Raw genomic sequence first — 17,520 nt, forward strand, 5'->3', positions numbered from 1 at the left:
CATTTTGGTTGATTATTTTTTAATTAAACCAAAGAGACTACCGCCAACTGCAGTTTATTCAGGAGTGGGAAGCTGTCAGGTATATGAGCTGCAGCAGATTTTCCCAACCCGGGAAATAGCCAGACATCCAAAATATGACACCCACCAACATCTGAAAGGGTGACCACATTTGGGGGTGGCTTCAGGAGTGGCATTATTGAAGTGGAAGGAAGAAAAGCTAAACCTCCACTATAGGAAGAAAACCACAAGAATCTGGTTTTTAATCCTCGCTTAGAGATGCATTTGATGAAGCTCAGCTTCAGATGGATGGATTTAGGTAATCTCTTGATAACGGCTAATCCTGCACAGATATAAGAGGGTGAAATGCATCTTCAGATGTAACGCAAATACAGAATTGTGGGTAGTGGGGGAAGGAGAGAGGGGAGAGGAAGGGATAAACAGGATATATATTTCCTGATCAGACCAAATGTATTTCTCAGAGGGATCGCCTTGCCTTCTGGTTGCACAAGATAGTTGATTATTAGGAGAGATTACGTCAAGCAACCTTGCGCTGAGACCAGCCCTCCATTTCAGGTTGTCAATGACTGTCCCAATGAGTCTCAGCTGTTCTTCCGAAGGGAAAAATGGGGAGACGGTGTTTATTGCAAAACACTTCTGCTCCCCATTTGTGCATCAGGAGGGGTAAGTTCCACTCTGCTTCTTTCGTAGAGCGGAACAAATCCCATTGACAGGCTTTCTGTATTGCATGCCTTCTTCCACCCTGGCTTGGTTGAAACATCACTGCAAGGTTTGCATGATCAAATGTGCGGGTCAGATTTGGAATCAGGCTCACAACACGCATCTCTGCAGCAAGTCTTTGTCCGGTGTTTATAAAACTATAAAGCCTTGGATTGTTTCATGCTGTCTGGGTTCACATAACTCACTGAACTGTAAACCAGGATTAACATAATGCAATTCACAACATACTAAGATGGTAGTAAGATTCTCTTAACAAAAGGAATACAAATTATCCAACTGTGTTTTAACCTAGAGCAGCCTTTCTCAACCTTTTGACCCTGGAGGAAAACTTGAAATATTTTTCAGGCCTCGGGGAACCCCTGCACACTCAGGCTCAAAAATGGGCCAGGAATGACAAAATCATTCTATTTGTTTCAGGTGCAGGCCTCTATATATGCAGTATCAGTGTTCTTAAACTAAAAATAAAGAATGAAACTCTTTAGGGTGAAGTTGCCTGAATTTGAAATAATTTTTTTTAAAAATCGAGATCTCCCAGGGAACCCCTTGTGACCTCTCATGGAACCTGAGGGTGCCACAGAGCCCTGGTTGAGAAACCCTGCCCTAGAGCTCACTCATCCTCCTGCTTGGATGGTTGCACTGTTTCTTCATTGCACAGTTTTGTTTTCTTCTTTCTAACTTTATGGTTGTAAATTATTACTGTGAATTATTCTTTACAGCAGGACTGGATTAAAACCTTTGCTGACTCCCAGGATGGATGTACAGATGAATATTTGCTATCTATCAATCCAAGGACATAATCAGAGATTTATTTAATATAGAATATTGAGGTCTAAACTTAATTCAAACCATTATGTTAATGTTAGATCATGGTGATGCTCATTTCCCTGTGAACGTGGTCGATTCCAAAAAAGATTTTAAAAATTCAGGGAAATGGTTCCTCCTTGTTTCTTAGCCCCTTAAAACGTTGGTGAATGTTGAGAGGTCATTGGATCAAAGTTCTCAAGAAATCTCATTTCACAGGAAAGGACCACCAAGCACCCGCCTGTAATTTTCAATCATCACTTCTGTTCTGTTAGAGATTCACCGACGTTGGTAAGAACCTGAGACAGGGCCTTCTTAGTAATGGCATCTCCAGTGAAGCTTCCTCTGGGGGTCTTCCTTTCCACTGTTGGATAGTTAGGGCTGTTCTGACCATTGGACTCCTCATACCGTATTACTATTGCTTGGTTTTATATTTTACTGAGCATCACTCCTGACTCCTGGTAAGTGGAGAATGCCATCTATACATTTAGTAAACCAGACCAGGCCAAATTGAGTCAGAAACAGAAGAAAGAATGCTTACACTATTTTGGTGAACCAAGGTTGCTGGTGGGAAGTCCTTCCACTGCAGTTGGATTATCCCTTTCAAAGAGAACATACTTTCAGAGGTATAATAACAGTGTTTAAATGCAAGTTGCATCATCTTTGTCTTAAAGAAAGATTTCCAGAGTTCTGTTGTCTTCCTCTTTCCCAGGTATATGAACGAGGAACAAATGTGGACCAGTTTGTGACCCGTTTCCTGCTGAAAGAGACAGCCAATCAGATCCAGTCCTTGCTCAGCTCTGTGGAAAGTGCTGTGGATGCCATTGATGAACAAACCAGCCAGATAAGGTTGGACTGGGACCTTTACTCCATTCCATATGAAACCTAGCTGGATTTGCAAGTGTTGCTATTTTTGTTCTTCTTTCTCTATGCTTGGGAGTGTTCACCAGGAGGGATATTTGTAGCGTTGTGCGAAAATATTGTAGTCGACATGTTGCCTTAATGCAGAATTTAAAGCCGTCTTTGGCAGTGTCTTTCTACGTGAGTATAAACTAGGAACAAGCAATCCGGAGAGGAATGTAGAGATGGCTTTGGGGAAGGTATGAAAGAACCATTAAGGAGGGAGACAGAGAAGCAATTACATCCTGTAAGATGGAATAAAGAGGAACTTTGACAAGCTTTCAAGCTTCGGTTGTTATACCCTACAATAATAAAATAACAATCCAGTGGCTATTTCTTGACCTGGCCTATCTCAAAGGGCTTGCATCAGTCTTGAAAACCTCTCCAAGGTTCTGCCTATCCCATTTTATACTAAACAAAATCAAGACAGGTTTATTATGAATTTCTTTCTCATTCTGGCCTCAATCTCTGGACTGTGTAATCTTTTCTGCAAGTCCCCGCTTAATGGTTTTTCTCCAAAATCAGCTCTAAATTCCTTTACCCAATGCAAGACCCAAGGACGCATCTGTCTCCAAACTTCTTTGATGAGGCTCTTGATGTAAGACCACCAGATCTAGGCTGCAGCACCTTGAATGACCAGGAGATGGCAACAAAGAGAGTGCTCTTTCTCTCTACTGCCCTCTGGTGGTTGTTTGGGTTTTTGCAGCCCAGTCTACTACCTAGAAGCTTCCTCTTATGTCAATACTCAGCAGCAAGATTTCCTGACCTTTTGAAGGGGAAAGCAGATGAAAACTGCATGGACAGCCTTGAAATAGGGAAGCTCTAATTTTTGGCACTACACCAAAATAGACAGATAGACACAAGAAAATGCCTTATCTTCTGTAGCTGTTGCCCTAATACTGCCAAACCATACCATTTGTAGCCCTTGCCCTCCCCAAAAATGTTAAGTGACACCATTAGGTATGTTTCCCATAATAACTTGGAGTGATTCTGTGGTACTTGGGAGAAATTGATATGGCAGCTCCCAGCCCAAGTGCCAAAACTCTTTTCAGAGCATCATGCATCCTGTTTCATACGTCAAGGAACTTTTGCTTATTTAAAATCAGAATGCAACAATTCTCTTAACTTTAATAAATGATGCATTTTTTTTTCTTTTCTGGTCTTGAGAGAGATGGAGACATGGGGCATTGAAGTTTAATTCAGCTTGCTCTCTGTATCAATTGTTTTCAGGTTTTATTCAAAGGCAGTTCTGCTATTTTCTATAATGCTGAGTTTCAGAATTGTTATGGATGTTTTTGTACAGGTGAGATTCAGTAAAAATTACTCCTAGAAAGTAGGAGAGAAATCAGTGAGGCATGCAGTATCCTAGTAACTGGTCCTGTTTATTTCAATGAGACGTATGTTGATTGACTGAATCCAAATGTCGCTTGTGCATTTCTAGAAACAACTTGCTTAGAAAGCCGGCATGTGACTAGATTAATTAAATAAGCTTGGCCTGTTAGAATACGTTCCAATGTACCAACACATCTTTGCTGGGTTGGCACAACACTTTTTGCTTCATTAGTTCATTGATCCAGCTTCAAAGTTTGCACAAAACATTGGATCCCAAGCTAACACAAGGGTTTGGGTTCATGCAATAGGCTAAGCCTCTAACCCCAACTAAACCAAGGTTAAAACTCACCAAGTTTAGTTTGTGCTGTATATGCAGCCACTAGGTTTTTAACCAGCTGGGATAAATGTGTGGTGTGTGGCCAAGTATAGGATGCCATTTTGTTTATGATTTAACAATATGCTTCAGGGGCAGGTGGCCCTTAAAGATAGACCCTGCCTTCAACAGCTATGTGAGGGATGACATATCTGCCATACATTTTGCCTTTCTTTTTTTGGGGGGGGGGGTTGCTCAAACAGAGGCATAAGATGGGAGATGTCCCAAGACCAAGGGGTTAGAATTCTTATCGCCCCCCCTTTTTTTTTTGGAGAACAACTCTACAAAGATGCAAATTCACACAACAGGGAGAAGACTACCTTCAAGATTCATGGCTTCTCTTTCCCCCTTTGAAATTTTGGAAAATACACCTCCAGGAAGTTGAAGGGAGGGAGGGCAAAGAACCAAAAGAGATTTCGGGAAGTGCAGAGTGATTTGGGGTTTTGCAAAAAGAAGTTGAAATTATATACCTCACAGCTGCACAAAGCAGCAAACGTGTTGACCAGAACCCAAAAAACAGTTGCTATGGAAATGGGGACGAGATCAGAAGCTGGTATCAAGAGATTTCATCATCCAAATCCTCCTTCCCCCCCCCCCCCGGGTCACCTAATTTAAATTAAAGAAAATAAAGAGCAGATCACAAATAGCTACCTTTCTGCTCCCTCGGGTCTGAGTTAGTTGGGAAGCTGAAAAGCAGATGGATTATTACTCACTGTATCATGCAGGATAACTCAGAGGTTTAAATAAAAGAAAGCCAGGTCTTCTGGTTGCCTGGAGGCCTACCAGCTCAGGTGGCCAGGCCTGGGCTTCAATTGTAAAAACAAAAATGTCCACCAGTCTGATCAGGATCTGCTGAAGGGTCAGTGTGCACCATGGAGAATGTTAAGTAATTCAGGTAGAACAAGGACAGCCAATTTCAGCACATACTAACTAGGACAGCCACCAGATGGCACCAAAGAGACACAGATCTCTTACATGTGGCTGCCACCTAGAGGTCATCCATGGTGGTGCATCTCCTAGAATTCTGGTCACCCTAGAATTGATGCAGCCCAGCTCCATCCCCGAAAAGGTCCCCTGAGCCACAGTTGCTTCTGCCCTGGAGCACCTTGTGTGTGCAAGCAGGAGCCAAAGTTCTGCTCCCTTGGATGTACCCCGCTGCTCTTCAACGGATAACTAACATTGAGATGGGATGCCCCATCTGAGATGTGTGCCGTGGGGCCCAGAAAGCTGTTTTTAGACTCATTGGTAAAACTGACTCTTTCTGATCCTTCACCCTCCCCCACACACAAAAGTTTGGTTGAATAGGTTGGCCCTACCCAATTTGGGAAGTTCTTGACCTCACCAGGGGTGGGTCCTGAGAGGTCTATGTAGGGGCAGCCTTCTCTTCTGAAGTCATTGGCTGCCCCTACATTAGAAGTGACTGGATTCCCTGTCCCATGCAGGTACTTGCTTCATACACTGGACAGACCTCTTATAAATTTAGGTGCTCCTAATCCAAACTTCAAAAAGGAAAGAAATAAATTTCTTCTCCTTTTCCTCCCTCCCTCCCTCCTTCTCCAGTTATCACCATCATTCATTGATAAGGTTTAGATTTGTTTTAAGCAAAACAGCTTGATTTTATGATTTTCCTACCTGAACCCCACATAATGTACAATGAAGGAGGCAGAACCAGAACAGGTTTCAGTAGGATTCAGTATGCTTTCCATTGGAAATTATTTCCTTCATAGGAGAATGGGTAGACCAAGCTCAGCAAGTATGCCTTCATGTCAGAAATGACTTCATATTTTAAAAAAGAAGCCTAAGTCTAACACTAATTTTAACTTGACTGGAAAACATCTATGGATTATAATTCTGGACATAATTTTTTACCAACCCTTCTCTTAAGATCTTAAAATACCAAATTCTGCCCGATTGGTTGTGAAGTTAAGGATGGACTGTCTCCGATAGCTAGAAATTCTTGTCAATTCTTATTATTTTAGCTAATGATGCTTATTATTTTGGTTGTTCTTGTTAAGCACTGACTTGACTAATAGTAGTTTTAAAGTGCCAAATTGATCTAATTATCATTATATATTGTCTCAATTTAAACTTACTAGTAGGATAATAGAGTAATGTTTCTCTCTCTCTCTTTCTCTTTTACATATGATAACTTTTTGTCTAATTTTTACAGTTTTTAAATCCATCTTTGTAATTGTTCCCCCACCCCCGGGCCTAATAATAGATAATAATTAAGAAAAAGAATTTATTTCAGGAGCCCCCACTTAACTGTTGATGATTTACTATCCTATAATTCCACAGCCTGGGCTGGGTTCCCACAACATGCTGAATCCTAATGACAGGTTAACAAAACACATGTCCTATGGTCTCTTAACACACTATCCACACATACACACAAATCCCATTGTGTTCTGGCTCATGTAACATGCTAAAACAGTGGCTGGGTCCCCACAACTACCCAACTCCCATTTAGCCTGCTATGTTGTAGGAAACCAGGCAACATGCTTACTTTAGGAGGAAGGATGCTTGCTGTTAGAGGCAATGGTTCTTCCTCCCTGAAATTAGTGGGGAATGAATGTAAGTTGTGGTTTCACTTAGTGACCACTTCACTTAACAACTAAGTTGCCCATCCACAATTATGATAGCTAAATGAGGACTATCTGTGATTTCCTTCCAGGTGCACTTCAAGATCCTACATGGCTTAGGATCTGGATATCCACAATACCCTCTTCTCTTACATTCCTCAAAAGCATTATCCCCATGCATTATTTATCACCCATTTTGGAAGAAATGGGCACCCAAGTGAGTGGATCCCATTCCACTCAATCTTTCATTCACCGTCTCCAGGAGCAGAAAATTCAGTTATAAATAGCCTTGAATTAAGGTTGGCATAGGTCACCGAGGGCATTCCATATATTGCCAGCCTACCCAGTATCCATCACCATGGGCCATGCTTGATAGAGATGCTGAAAAGTCTAGTTCAGCAATGTTTGGAATAACACAGGTGTCCAGCCTTGGAACAAAGGGCAGATCATTGTGAGGTGTGTCTTGAACCCAACCTTATGCATGTCTGTCACATTCAGAAGGACCTAGTCCCAGGTATGAGGTGCAGGACTGCAGACTTAACAGCATTTCTCTTCCCCAGCCATGAGTTGTTTTCCAACATATGGTGGAGAAGACCCTAACACCAGCACACAACCAGGGTTGCTAGGTTCACAGAGAACCTCCTCAATCAGGTTTAATGCCAGGAAAAGGGGGTTAGGCTACTGAGTCTTGGAAACTAGGTCAATATATTCCATTCTTCATTTGTTAGGGAGAATATTAAGGCAGGGTCCCTATGAGCTGTTTGAAATTCTTTCCTGTAGACTCCCTAATGGATAGAATGACACCTCCTCATGGGACAAGCTGAAATATCCATGTGGTCCTCCTCTGCCTTGATGAAAACCTCTCTTTTCCTTCTCAGACTCAAAGACTACCCTTACAACAGCTAGGGAAACATGAGGTCCCAATGCTTTTCAAGGGAAAATATCTTTGACAGAGGTCCCCTGCGCCTGGCCTTTTCTTCTGCCTTTATATTTTACCAACACTAACAGTCCTGAACAGTGTTTCTCAACCTTGGCAACTTTAAGATGGGTGGACTTCAACTCCCAGAATTCCCCAGTCTGGGAGTTGAAGTCCACCCATCTTAAATTTGCCACGGCTGAGAAACACTGGTCTCGAATGTAAACCACATTTTGAATGATGTTTTTACAGCACCCTTCCCCCAAAGAGCAGGTTTTTCCCTTGAAATGCACATCAAATGTCTTCTTTTCCATCTGGGTAGTTGCAGGGGTACTCCTGTTTGCTGCTGAAACATTCGGAGTAGAAAAACGACCTGCAAGTAAGGGTTAAGTACCACTTTTGCCCTGCTTAGAGTTAGCAAATCTGGGCCCCAACTCCAGAAAATCACTACTGTAGATAGCAATGACAAGTTAGCGGGTTTTGTATATCTGGTGTCTTTTATCCCAGATCTGGTGCATCTCTGATTAAATGTACCATCCCCAAGCAACTCTGTTTACCTCTAGGCAGAAAAACAATGAAAGGGGATTCCCTGCCCTCTAATGTGAAAGTAGAAGTGGACAGATCAGGATCGAGCTGTTAATAGTTACTAATCTCGATATCCTGAATCTCAAGCCAGCTGCCTAAAGGACCAGCTGCTGAGGAACAAGAGACAAGAGGTCAAGGCCCATGTCATTGGCCAAGCAAAGAAGCAAGAATGATGCAGATTTCAGAAGGGCATATTTAATGCTCCTCTGGGGTATCAGCCCAGTCTTGGAAACTGTGGGAATCAGTCTTGGAACTGTGGGAATAAATTCCCAGCCAGAGTTACAGTGAGTTAATCAAGGGGTCTTTTTGAATGCTTCCTTCCCACAGCACTCACATCTGGGCTGTGTGACTTATTCTCACCCGAACTGTGTTCTTCTTCCCCCATTTCCTTCCCACATGCCTGTGGCCTCTGGCCCTCCCTTTCATGTCTGAGTGTGAAGCAGAATACTGAATTACAGCGACGGTTGGCCTGACCCAGCCACAAGGCTGTCCTTAGATTCTGACGTGAAGGGGAGGCAGCTAAGCAATGGCATCTCTTCAAATAGCAGTTGGAGGACCAGCTTGTTGGTTTTGATATCAGGAAGCCATTTCCTTAGAAAAACACTGAAACAGAAGCAGTGGCTATGGTAGGCTTTGCTTGCTTCTGTTTTGAAGTTCCGGACACGATGCAGATATTTGAGGCATCCGATAGTTACTATACTCCAAATATTGTCGTTAAAAAGCAAAAGCAGGTGGTTGTGGGGAGATCCTCTGCCTGCACTCATGTTCAATTATTTCAGTTCCCAACTTGACCTTCTCTTCTCCCCATCAAGAGAAGCTCACGGGTAAGGAAATTGAAATTTCCAGGGCATCGCCTTCCTTCCTACTCTGAGCCGTGCTGCTGCTTTCAATTCTGGCATCAGCCTTTCGTTGCAGTAGCCAATCTATATTCATGAGAATGACTTAAAAGGCCCGTTGCAGGGAGTTAAGATGCGTCCAGTCTTCCTTGCCTTGGAGGGTGGCTGTGAGTTCTGTGCAGGAGTTTCATGTTGAGCAAATCACAGTTAGCAAACCCATCCATCCAGGCTTCAGGGCAGGATACCTCTCTACAAAGTCTAGATAATGAAAGGGAGACGCGTCAGACTGGGTCTTTGGTTTTCAAATAAGGAAGACAGTAACTCAGCATGGAGGGGAGCATATTCAGTACACAGTATGTTCCCACCCTTGAAGAGGAGATAGCGTGCGAGTAAATGGAACATGTTTCCTTTGCTGTAAGTGGAAGGGGAAAGTTCCTGCCGTAATGGTGAGTAGACCATATAATGGTCAAGCTGCTTCCACAAGACAGATAATTTAGCCAAATTGTTAGTTGAGATCCCATGCCAACTGGAATATTTCCCAGAAAGTGCCCTTCGCTCCAGTTAAGTCTGACATGTTGTTGTTTATTCGCTTAGTCGCTTCCGACTCTTCGTGACTTCATGGACCAGCCCACGCCAGAGCTTCCTGTCGGTCGTCAACACCCCCAGCTCCCCCAGGGACGAGTCCGTCACCTCTGGAATATCATCCATCCACCTTGCCCTTGGTCGGCCCCTCTTCCTTTTGCCCTCCACTCTCCCTAGCATCAGCATCTTCTCCAGGGTGTCCTGTCTTCTCATTATGTGGCCAAAGTATTTCAGTTTTGCCTTTAATATCATTCCCTCAAGTGAGCAGTCTGGCTTTATTTCCTGGAGGATGGACTGGTTGGATCTTCTTGCAGTCCAAGGCACTCTCAGAATTTTCCTCCAACACCACAGTTCAAAAGCATCGATCTTCCTTCGCTCAGCCTTCCTTATGGTCCAGCTCTCACAGCCATATGTTACTACAGGGAACACCATTGCTTTAACTATGCGGGCCTTTGTTGTCAGTGTGATGTCTCTGCTCTTAAAGTCTGACATAAGGAATAAATAATTGGAAATAAGGAGTAGGTCTGAATTCATATCAGTAGTACTGTATCGTGCCTGAGAAACTGAATCATACTGCAGGGAGTCCTCGTTTAGTGACAGCCTCATTTAGCGACTGCTGTTGCGATGGTGATGAAAAAATAACTTTATGGCCAATCCTTGCATTTACAACCTTTGCAGGTCTGTAAAGCAGTGTTTCTCAATCTCAGCAACTGTAAGATGTATGGACTTCAACTCCCAGAATTCCCCAGCCAGCCATGTGTCTCTTCAGGTCCCTTCTCTTAAGGAATGTCCCCTTCAGGGATCATGGGATGAACCTCCTCAGCCACAGCCCCTTTTCCTTGCAACAGCATTTCTCCCAAGATTAGGTTGGTTCCAGCTTACGTGGGGTTTGGGGGGAAAGCCATTAAAATCTGGATTTTCTGGAGGGCCTTGGGGAAATGTTGGGCATGAGAGAGACCCCCCTGTTGTGGGTGTGGATATTGCGGCTGCTCTTGAGGCACCATTGTTTTATTTTGTTAAGGTTTATTATGGTTATTTATTTGCTTGTTTATTTAGCCTTGGGGCCTTGCTGGGTGAAGTAGCATATGAACAGTAGCAGGTTAGTTAGTAAATAAATAAATATTAAGCTGTTCTCAGTTTCTGGGTAGCTCTTTTTTTAAAACCCTCCTTCCCTCCCTCCCTTTTCAACTTTGGCCTCTTGGGCATTTAGCGTGTTAGCATGCGCTGGTAAAAATGAGAGAATAAATAATTTCCTCATTCTCAAGATTTGCTTCTTATTGAGCTCTGATACAAAGGTCGTTTTTGCTTTATAAGGTAACTGCTCGGTTTAAAGCTGCAGTATAAGTTTTCCTTGTAGTTGGGAAAGGGTAGGACATAAAGGAATTAAAACTTTGCAATATGTTAAGAATATGTCCATAGGAGTGTTAAAGGATAGCCTTCCTTTTAGTTAGCGTGTTGGATGCAAATGTTGAGCAGATGCAGCTTGATGGGCTTGATTTGGGGGTTTGCATTAATTCTTCCTTAAGTGGCCCTGCCCATGGATATGGGTCTCAATTTTATGTGTACAGGTAGTCCTTGCTTAACAACCACAATTGGGACCAGAATTTTGGTTGCTAAGTGAAGTGGTCATTAAGTGAATCCAACCCAACTTTACGACCTTTTTTGAAGCAGTCGTTAAACAAATTACTGCAGGTGTAATGAGAACTACATGGTCATTAAGTGAATCATGCAGTTCCCCATTGGTTTTGCTTGCTACAAGCCAACCAAGAAGGTTGAAAATGTGATCCCATGACCACAGGACACTGCAATGATCATAAAAGTGAACCGGTTGCCAAGCACCCAAATAGTGATCATGTGACTGCAGGGAAGCTGTGATGGTTGTAAGTGTGAGGACCAGTCATAAGTTGGGGTTTTTTAGCACCATTGTAAGTCTGAACCATCACTAAACAAATGGTCATTAAGTGAGGACTACCTGTAGTCAATCTGGATAACAAAATCAGATATTCCAAGGAGGGCTTGGCATTCATACCAGCAAGAATGTGGTCAAGTGTATGTGCTGAAGGAGTGCTATAACATATGCTGCCTTTAGATGCCAAGTATTTTCACTAGTAGAATGAGGATAACATGCATTTAATACTCTAAGTGTATTGTTCAGGTGCCAAACAGAAAAGAAGAGGAAACAGTCAGAAAAGCAATTAGTTGTCAGATGGAACTGTTAAAGACTTGTTTCAGCTCAGGAGCCGGCAGATGAGAAAGCCAATAATTGCCAGCTTCCTGCATGTCTTCTCTTGAAGTTCTTGTAAAAAGGAAGCAATTACCTTGGATATGCTGTGAAGCCTCCTGGGTGTTTGATCCTGATCCTAAATCCTTCCCCACTTGCCATATTTTGAAAGTCCAAATCCTGCACAGTGCTGTAGCTGGGCATCGGGCATCAGCCAATGATGGCTTATAAGGCAACTTGCTATGAAATTATGAAACTACCTTTTTCTTCTGATTTTTTAATGCCACCCACCCCCATGCAACCATTCCTATTTTTCCCAAACAGATGCACCTTTCATCTTCCCAGGATCAATCTGTGGTGGGTCTCGACATGCCAGCCTCTTGGACAATGACCAGGGAACTGTTTTTTGGTGATTAACAATATTCGGCAGCAGGTCCCACGCCAGCTGTCAGCAATCTCTTAGCAATGGCTAACTGGCAGCAAAACATGTATATTTAAGAAAATTATATTTTTCTACTGAAAGGAGGAAAAAAGGCAGTCTCTTAGAGTGATTTCTGAAATGGAGAGCTGTGAAAACAGTAATTAAAATGTATTTACAACTTGCCAAAAGAAGCAGCAAAGTAAAAAAAAAAGATGCAAAGAGCCCAAATAAACAGTGGGTAACTTATGCAACAACCAAGGGAAAGGCTTGGTTGAAAGAGAAAAATCTTTTGTAGCCAGCAGGACATGATTAAAGAGGAAGGTCCCATAACTGCTTGAGGTGCAGAATTACATATACTGCTAGGCATAAATATCTGGGATTTAGTCATATGCGTATGGCTACATACCTTTCATCAATACGTTGAGTTTAGCAGGGATGGGTTTTAGTAACAGCTAAACTGGCCTCCTGAAGCCCATCAGATGCACCAGATTGCTTCCTCCAAAGTCAGTTTTAACTCCAACTTCAAAGAAGGAAATGTAACTTAGAAATCTCTTCTCAGTGACTCACCAGTCTTTGGAGGCCAGGTTTTTCCCAAATGCAAAAAAGAACCAAAGACCTTTCTCCTCTATCATTTTTCCATTCTGCCAGCAGGAAGCTGGGAAGACACTGAGCTGTCAGCCTTCCAGGGTTGGGGCCTTCCACATGTGCCGTTGGGTGTAATGGACGTCACACAGCCAGGGAAGGAGGATGGTGGTGTGCAAAATATTATAGGTCATATTTCTCCCACATCAGGGAATTGAGTAGCAACCTTTCCACTGCTTTAAGAGGCATTCAGCAAGAAGATCAAAGGATCCCCTCCTTAACAAACTTATAAAGTATATATTCAATTTCCAAGTTTCTGTAATCCATGTAGTTAATCAGTTTAATAAAGCTGCAAGAATCTAGCTTTCTCTCTGTTAAGGGCTTACCGTTAACTTTCTTGTGAGTTTTTCAAAATGCATTTGCTGTCAGTGGAAGCTCTTCGGCTGCCTTGGACCAGCCACTACCCCAGCCCTATCCAACACACAGGACTCATGGGAAAAAGGAGGAGAAAATGCTTTATGCCGCAATTTCTACTTCTAGAGGAGAAGTAGAACTTAGATATAACTCTAAGAACTCGGCTAATTAAAATAAAAGGATGACCCAGTTTGTTGTGTGATTTAAGAATTTGTTCCTGTCTACTGAATTTAGCTTTAGTTTGACACATCTCATGAACATCAAGTTGGGGAAGGCTGAACCATGACTCTTGATACTTTTAGCTGAAAGCTTTATAGTGATTCTTCGCCTTAGCCTGTTATAATAAACTCAATTATTTACAGCCAATTAAGCTATATTAGAAAGTTAGAAGCTCCATGGCATTTCTAAATCCATGGTTTATTCATTTGTATTTTATTCTTTTTTCACGTCTTTACACTTTTTAAAGGGAAACTATTTTATAGCCGTTCTAAGCAGCTTCTGAGCTAGCAATGAATGTTGGATATGTTTTAATGAAGGATTTATAAACCGTACAACTAAAAAACATAAAATATGCATTCCCTTTTTCCACCCGGTCATTTGTCTGTCCTTTTCCCGTATAGGCACTTCCACAATAAATCTGGCCACAACGTCATGGACAGTTGGTATGACAATCCCGTGTCTGGTTATTCTCCCAATAACAGAATCATGACCAAAGAACGCAGGAAAAGTTTCCAAACTGGTAAGTCTTGAGTTGATCCAGCTTTGGCTCGGTTGGTGATCAATGGAAGTTTGATCAATGGGAACTTGTGACTGGAGATGCTCTCCTAATGTCCAGGAATCAATCTTTTGAAATATACCCAGCACCAGACTGTGAGAAGACAACACCCTCTGACTAGTGAAAAGGGGTCAGGAAAACAGTCTGCAATCATTGGCCATTTGAATTTTAGAAAGAGAACAAGCCATGTCGAGCTAAAATAATAGAAGGGATGAATTGCTTGCTTTAGGATTATTGTCTGCTTGTGTGTTTATGCCCGTGTGCGTTTTTTACTCTACTTTTTGGCTCCTTGCTCCTCAAAAGGAAATTAAGCTGTTTATGATTGGAAAACCCATGGTCCTCCAAATGAGGTCAGATGGCTAGTTCCCATCGTCCCTAGCCTTGTCCATGCAGCCTGGAATTGGTAAGAGCTGGAGCCAACTAAAACTAGAAATACTTTGATGCAGTAGCTGAAAAGGCTATTATAGTTCCACGTTGCATCAACAGAGTGTACCAATCATCATCTGTTCTGTTTCGGCCGGGCCTCCTTTGGAGCACTGAGTCCAGTTCTGAGGGCCACCAAATTGGAACATGTTCAAAGGAGGACAACAAAGATAATGAAGTGCCCAAAGACTTCAAAGGAAAGGTTGAAAGAGCTGAGTATGTTTTACCTGGAGAACAAACAAGGGAGTGTTTGGATAAAACCGTTGGCTGGGCCCTCCGAAAGGGTAGGGGAAAAGCGTACAGGTTTTTGAGTTTTGCAGAACATTTTCTCAGGCACAAAGTTGCTAGAAACCTGTGAGGGGAAAAGCAGGACTATCTGAAAATTAGGTCAAAGGGTTCAGCCACGGGATCCTCTCTTCACCGTCTATCTTAAAGAGGAGGTTGCAGACTGAATACTTTAGTTAGCGAGAGGTTAATCCATGTTGAGTGTCAGGTAGCATTTAGGGCCAAAGAAAATAATACCTTCACCTTGGTCTAAGGACTGCCATGGGGACAATAGAGGAGATTTGTATATGTGAGTGAATGGGTTCCAAGTTCAAGTACTCTATATTCTCAACCATCTAAGCTTTTTGATAAGAATAGATTGCATTGCAACTTGGCAAACTCTCTGGCACTGTTTAACTCTCTTTTAAATAGAAGATTGTTTATGAAGGATGTTGTATTACGGGATTTCCTTCATCTGTAGGGGATGGGAGTTAGAGTAATCATTTCAGTAGTCCAATCTGATGAGGACTGAGAGACTCAGTTTCCAGAAAAAGTCCAAAAAGTGGTATGAATTACCATGAGACCTTCCTTCCCTGCATAACCCTCCTTTTCACTCTGTTTTATTTTTATTTTTACTTTAGCCCAACCATGCTGGCAGAATTAATTCTCCTTTAATTGCATTTATTTTTCTGTAGCATCTTCAGACACCAAGGAGGAAGGCTTGGAAGCCCAGATCAACAGGTTAGCAGAGTTGATTGGAAGGCTGGAAAACAAGGTGAGCAGAGGTATTCCTTTTTTTAAACAATGCATTGTCTTGCAGAAGCAACTGACAACTTTGTCAGATGGCTTTGAAGGGGTTTTTTGGGGAGGGGGATACTGCTAATTATCAAAAAACAAATTTATGTGTATGCTAGAGCAGTGTTCCTCAACCTTGGCAACTTTAAGATGGGTGGACTTCAATTCCCAGAATTCCCCTGCCAACAAGTCCTCCATGCAGTATCTGTGGGTACCAGAGCATCCACTGCATCTTCAAGAGACTCCCCACCTCCCCTTGCCATACACAAATCAAGAAAAAGAAATTGTCAAATTCACAACTTTGCAAAATCTCACAAGGTAGCTTAAACTGAGATTAGGGGAGTCTTAGAAGAGTCTGGCTTCCACAGAGTGGACATTCTCTAGGCCATTGGGTGAAATGGAGTGATGGCATCTGAGACCAGAAAGGGTTGCTGAATCCTATTTTATGTGCCACTTGGGGGCTTTGCCAACTCATGCATTATCGGTGGCTGTCATTCCAAATGATTTAGCTGAGCTCTCAGCCACAAATTTCTGTCAGGCTTCTATTTGTTCAATTCTAAAAAGGAGAAGTTAATGTAGGAGAAAATTATTCCAAGCCTGCCTGTCCCAGATATTTTGCTCCCTGAGGTGCAGAACAAGATGGCGCCTTGTTCCTTTTACTGAAGCCACGGAATATTGATTCTTCCTTTAACATTAGGTTTATGCAGGAGAAGAAACATTACTAGAAGAAAGTTTAAAGGTACAGAAAGGTTGCTGATAGGACTGGGGACATTAAGAAAGAGCCCCATAATTCCCCACCCTTTCATTTTCTGGTGTACGTCATCTAATGTGGTGATCAAGGAAGCTTCCCCCACAAATCCAAGTTCAAACTCACAAGAATATAAGCATTTAAGTGCTAGATCAAGGCAACGTTTTTTTGGTTTAACCCAGTGGCTGACCAAGTGCATCCAGAAAGTTCATAGGCAACACATGGAGGTGATAATGTTCTCCATGGTCATTCTCCAACAGCTGCCATTTAAGTTAAGCTATTGACAGTTTGGGGGGGGGGGTTAAGGCACCAGACTAGAAACCAGGAGACTGGGAGTTCTAGTCCCACCTAAGGCACAAAGCCAGCTCTCTCAGCCCTAGGAAGGAGGCAGTGACAAACCACTTCTGAAATCTTGCCCAAGAAAACTGCAGGGACTTGTCCATGTAGTCACCAGGAGTCAAGCCTGACTCAAACAAGAAAGCCAGTTTGGTGTGGTGGTTAAGGCACCAGATCAGAAACTGGGAGACTGTGACTTCTAGTCCTGCCTTAAGCATGAAGGCAGCTGGGTGACCTTGGGCCAGTCCCTCTCTCTCAGCCCTAGGAAGGAGGCAATGGCAAGCCACTTCTGAAGAACCTTGCCAAGAAAACTGCAGGGTCTTGTCCAGGCAGTCTCTGAGAACTGGACATGATTGAACAGATTTAAAAAAAAAATTGACAGTCATATGGCTATCTTGGCCTAGACTCCTCCCTGAATTTGTCTAGTCTTTTATGAAAACAATCTGATTTGGCTGCCATATTTAATGAAAATACCTTCCACTGTTTAGCTCAGGGTTGAAAGAACAGTGAAAAAACAGCTCTTTCACTGTTCTTGAATCATCCAGCATTTACTTCAGATGGATGACCCAAGTTCTATTAGTGGAAGAGACAAAGTAAAATTTCTCATTGTCCACATTATTAACACCAAGGATGTTCAGTATTTTCAACTCTTATCACATCCTTCCCTACCTGCCATTTTTCTAAGCTAAAAGGCTAGGTTAGAATGGAGCCAAATAATGAGAATCTTCCAAGAATGGATGCTGCTGAAAACAGTGGTGATTTTTCAAAGTCATTAGATCTAAACTGGGCTTTTTCAGAAGTGATTTGCCTCTTTTAGAAATTAGGGAATTTCCATGTCATAGAGAGGCATTCACATGTAATCAATCGATTCCTGCAGGTTTCAAGGGTCTAAGGAA

General features: G+C 42.5%; 1 protein-coding gene across 1 annotated transcript in view; it reads left to right on the forward strand.

Moving 5' to 3' along the window:
• Nucleotides 1-17,520, forward strand: part of NECAB2 (N-terminal EF-hand calcium binding protein 2) — a 211,352-nt gene that overhangs the window by 168,735 nt on the left and 25,097 nt on the right. Inside the window, exons 6-8 of the mRNA XM_063312989.1 lie at nt 2,252-2,388; nt 13,904-14,022; nt 15,441-15,520. Of these exons, the coding sequence (XP_063169059.1) occupies nt 2,252-2,388; nt 13,904-14,022; nt 15,441-15,520 (336 nt within the window). The remainder of the gene's footprint in view (nt 1-2,251; nt 2,389-13,903; nt 14,023-15,440; nt 15,521-17,520) is intronic.

This window comes from Candoia aspera, chromosome 11 (genome assembly GCF_035149785.1).
Source record: "Candoia aspera isolate rCanAsp1 chromosome 11, rCanAsp1.hap2, whole genome shotgun sequence".
Lineage (NCBI taxonomy): Eukaryota > Metazoa > Chordata > Lepidosauria > Squamata > Boidae > Candoia > Candoia aspera.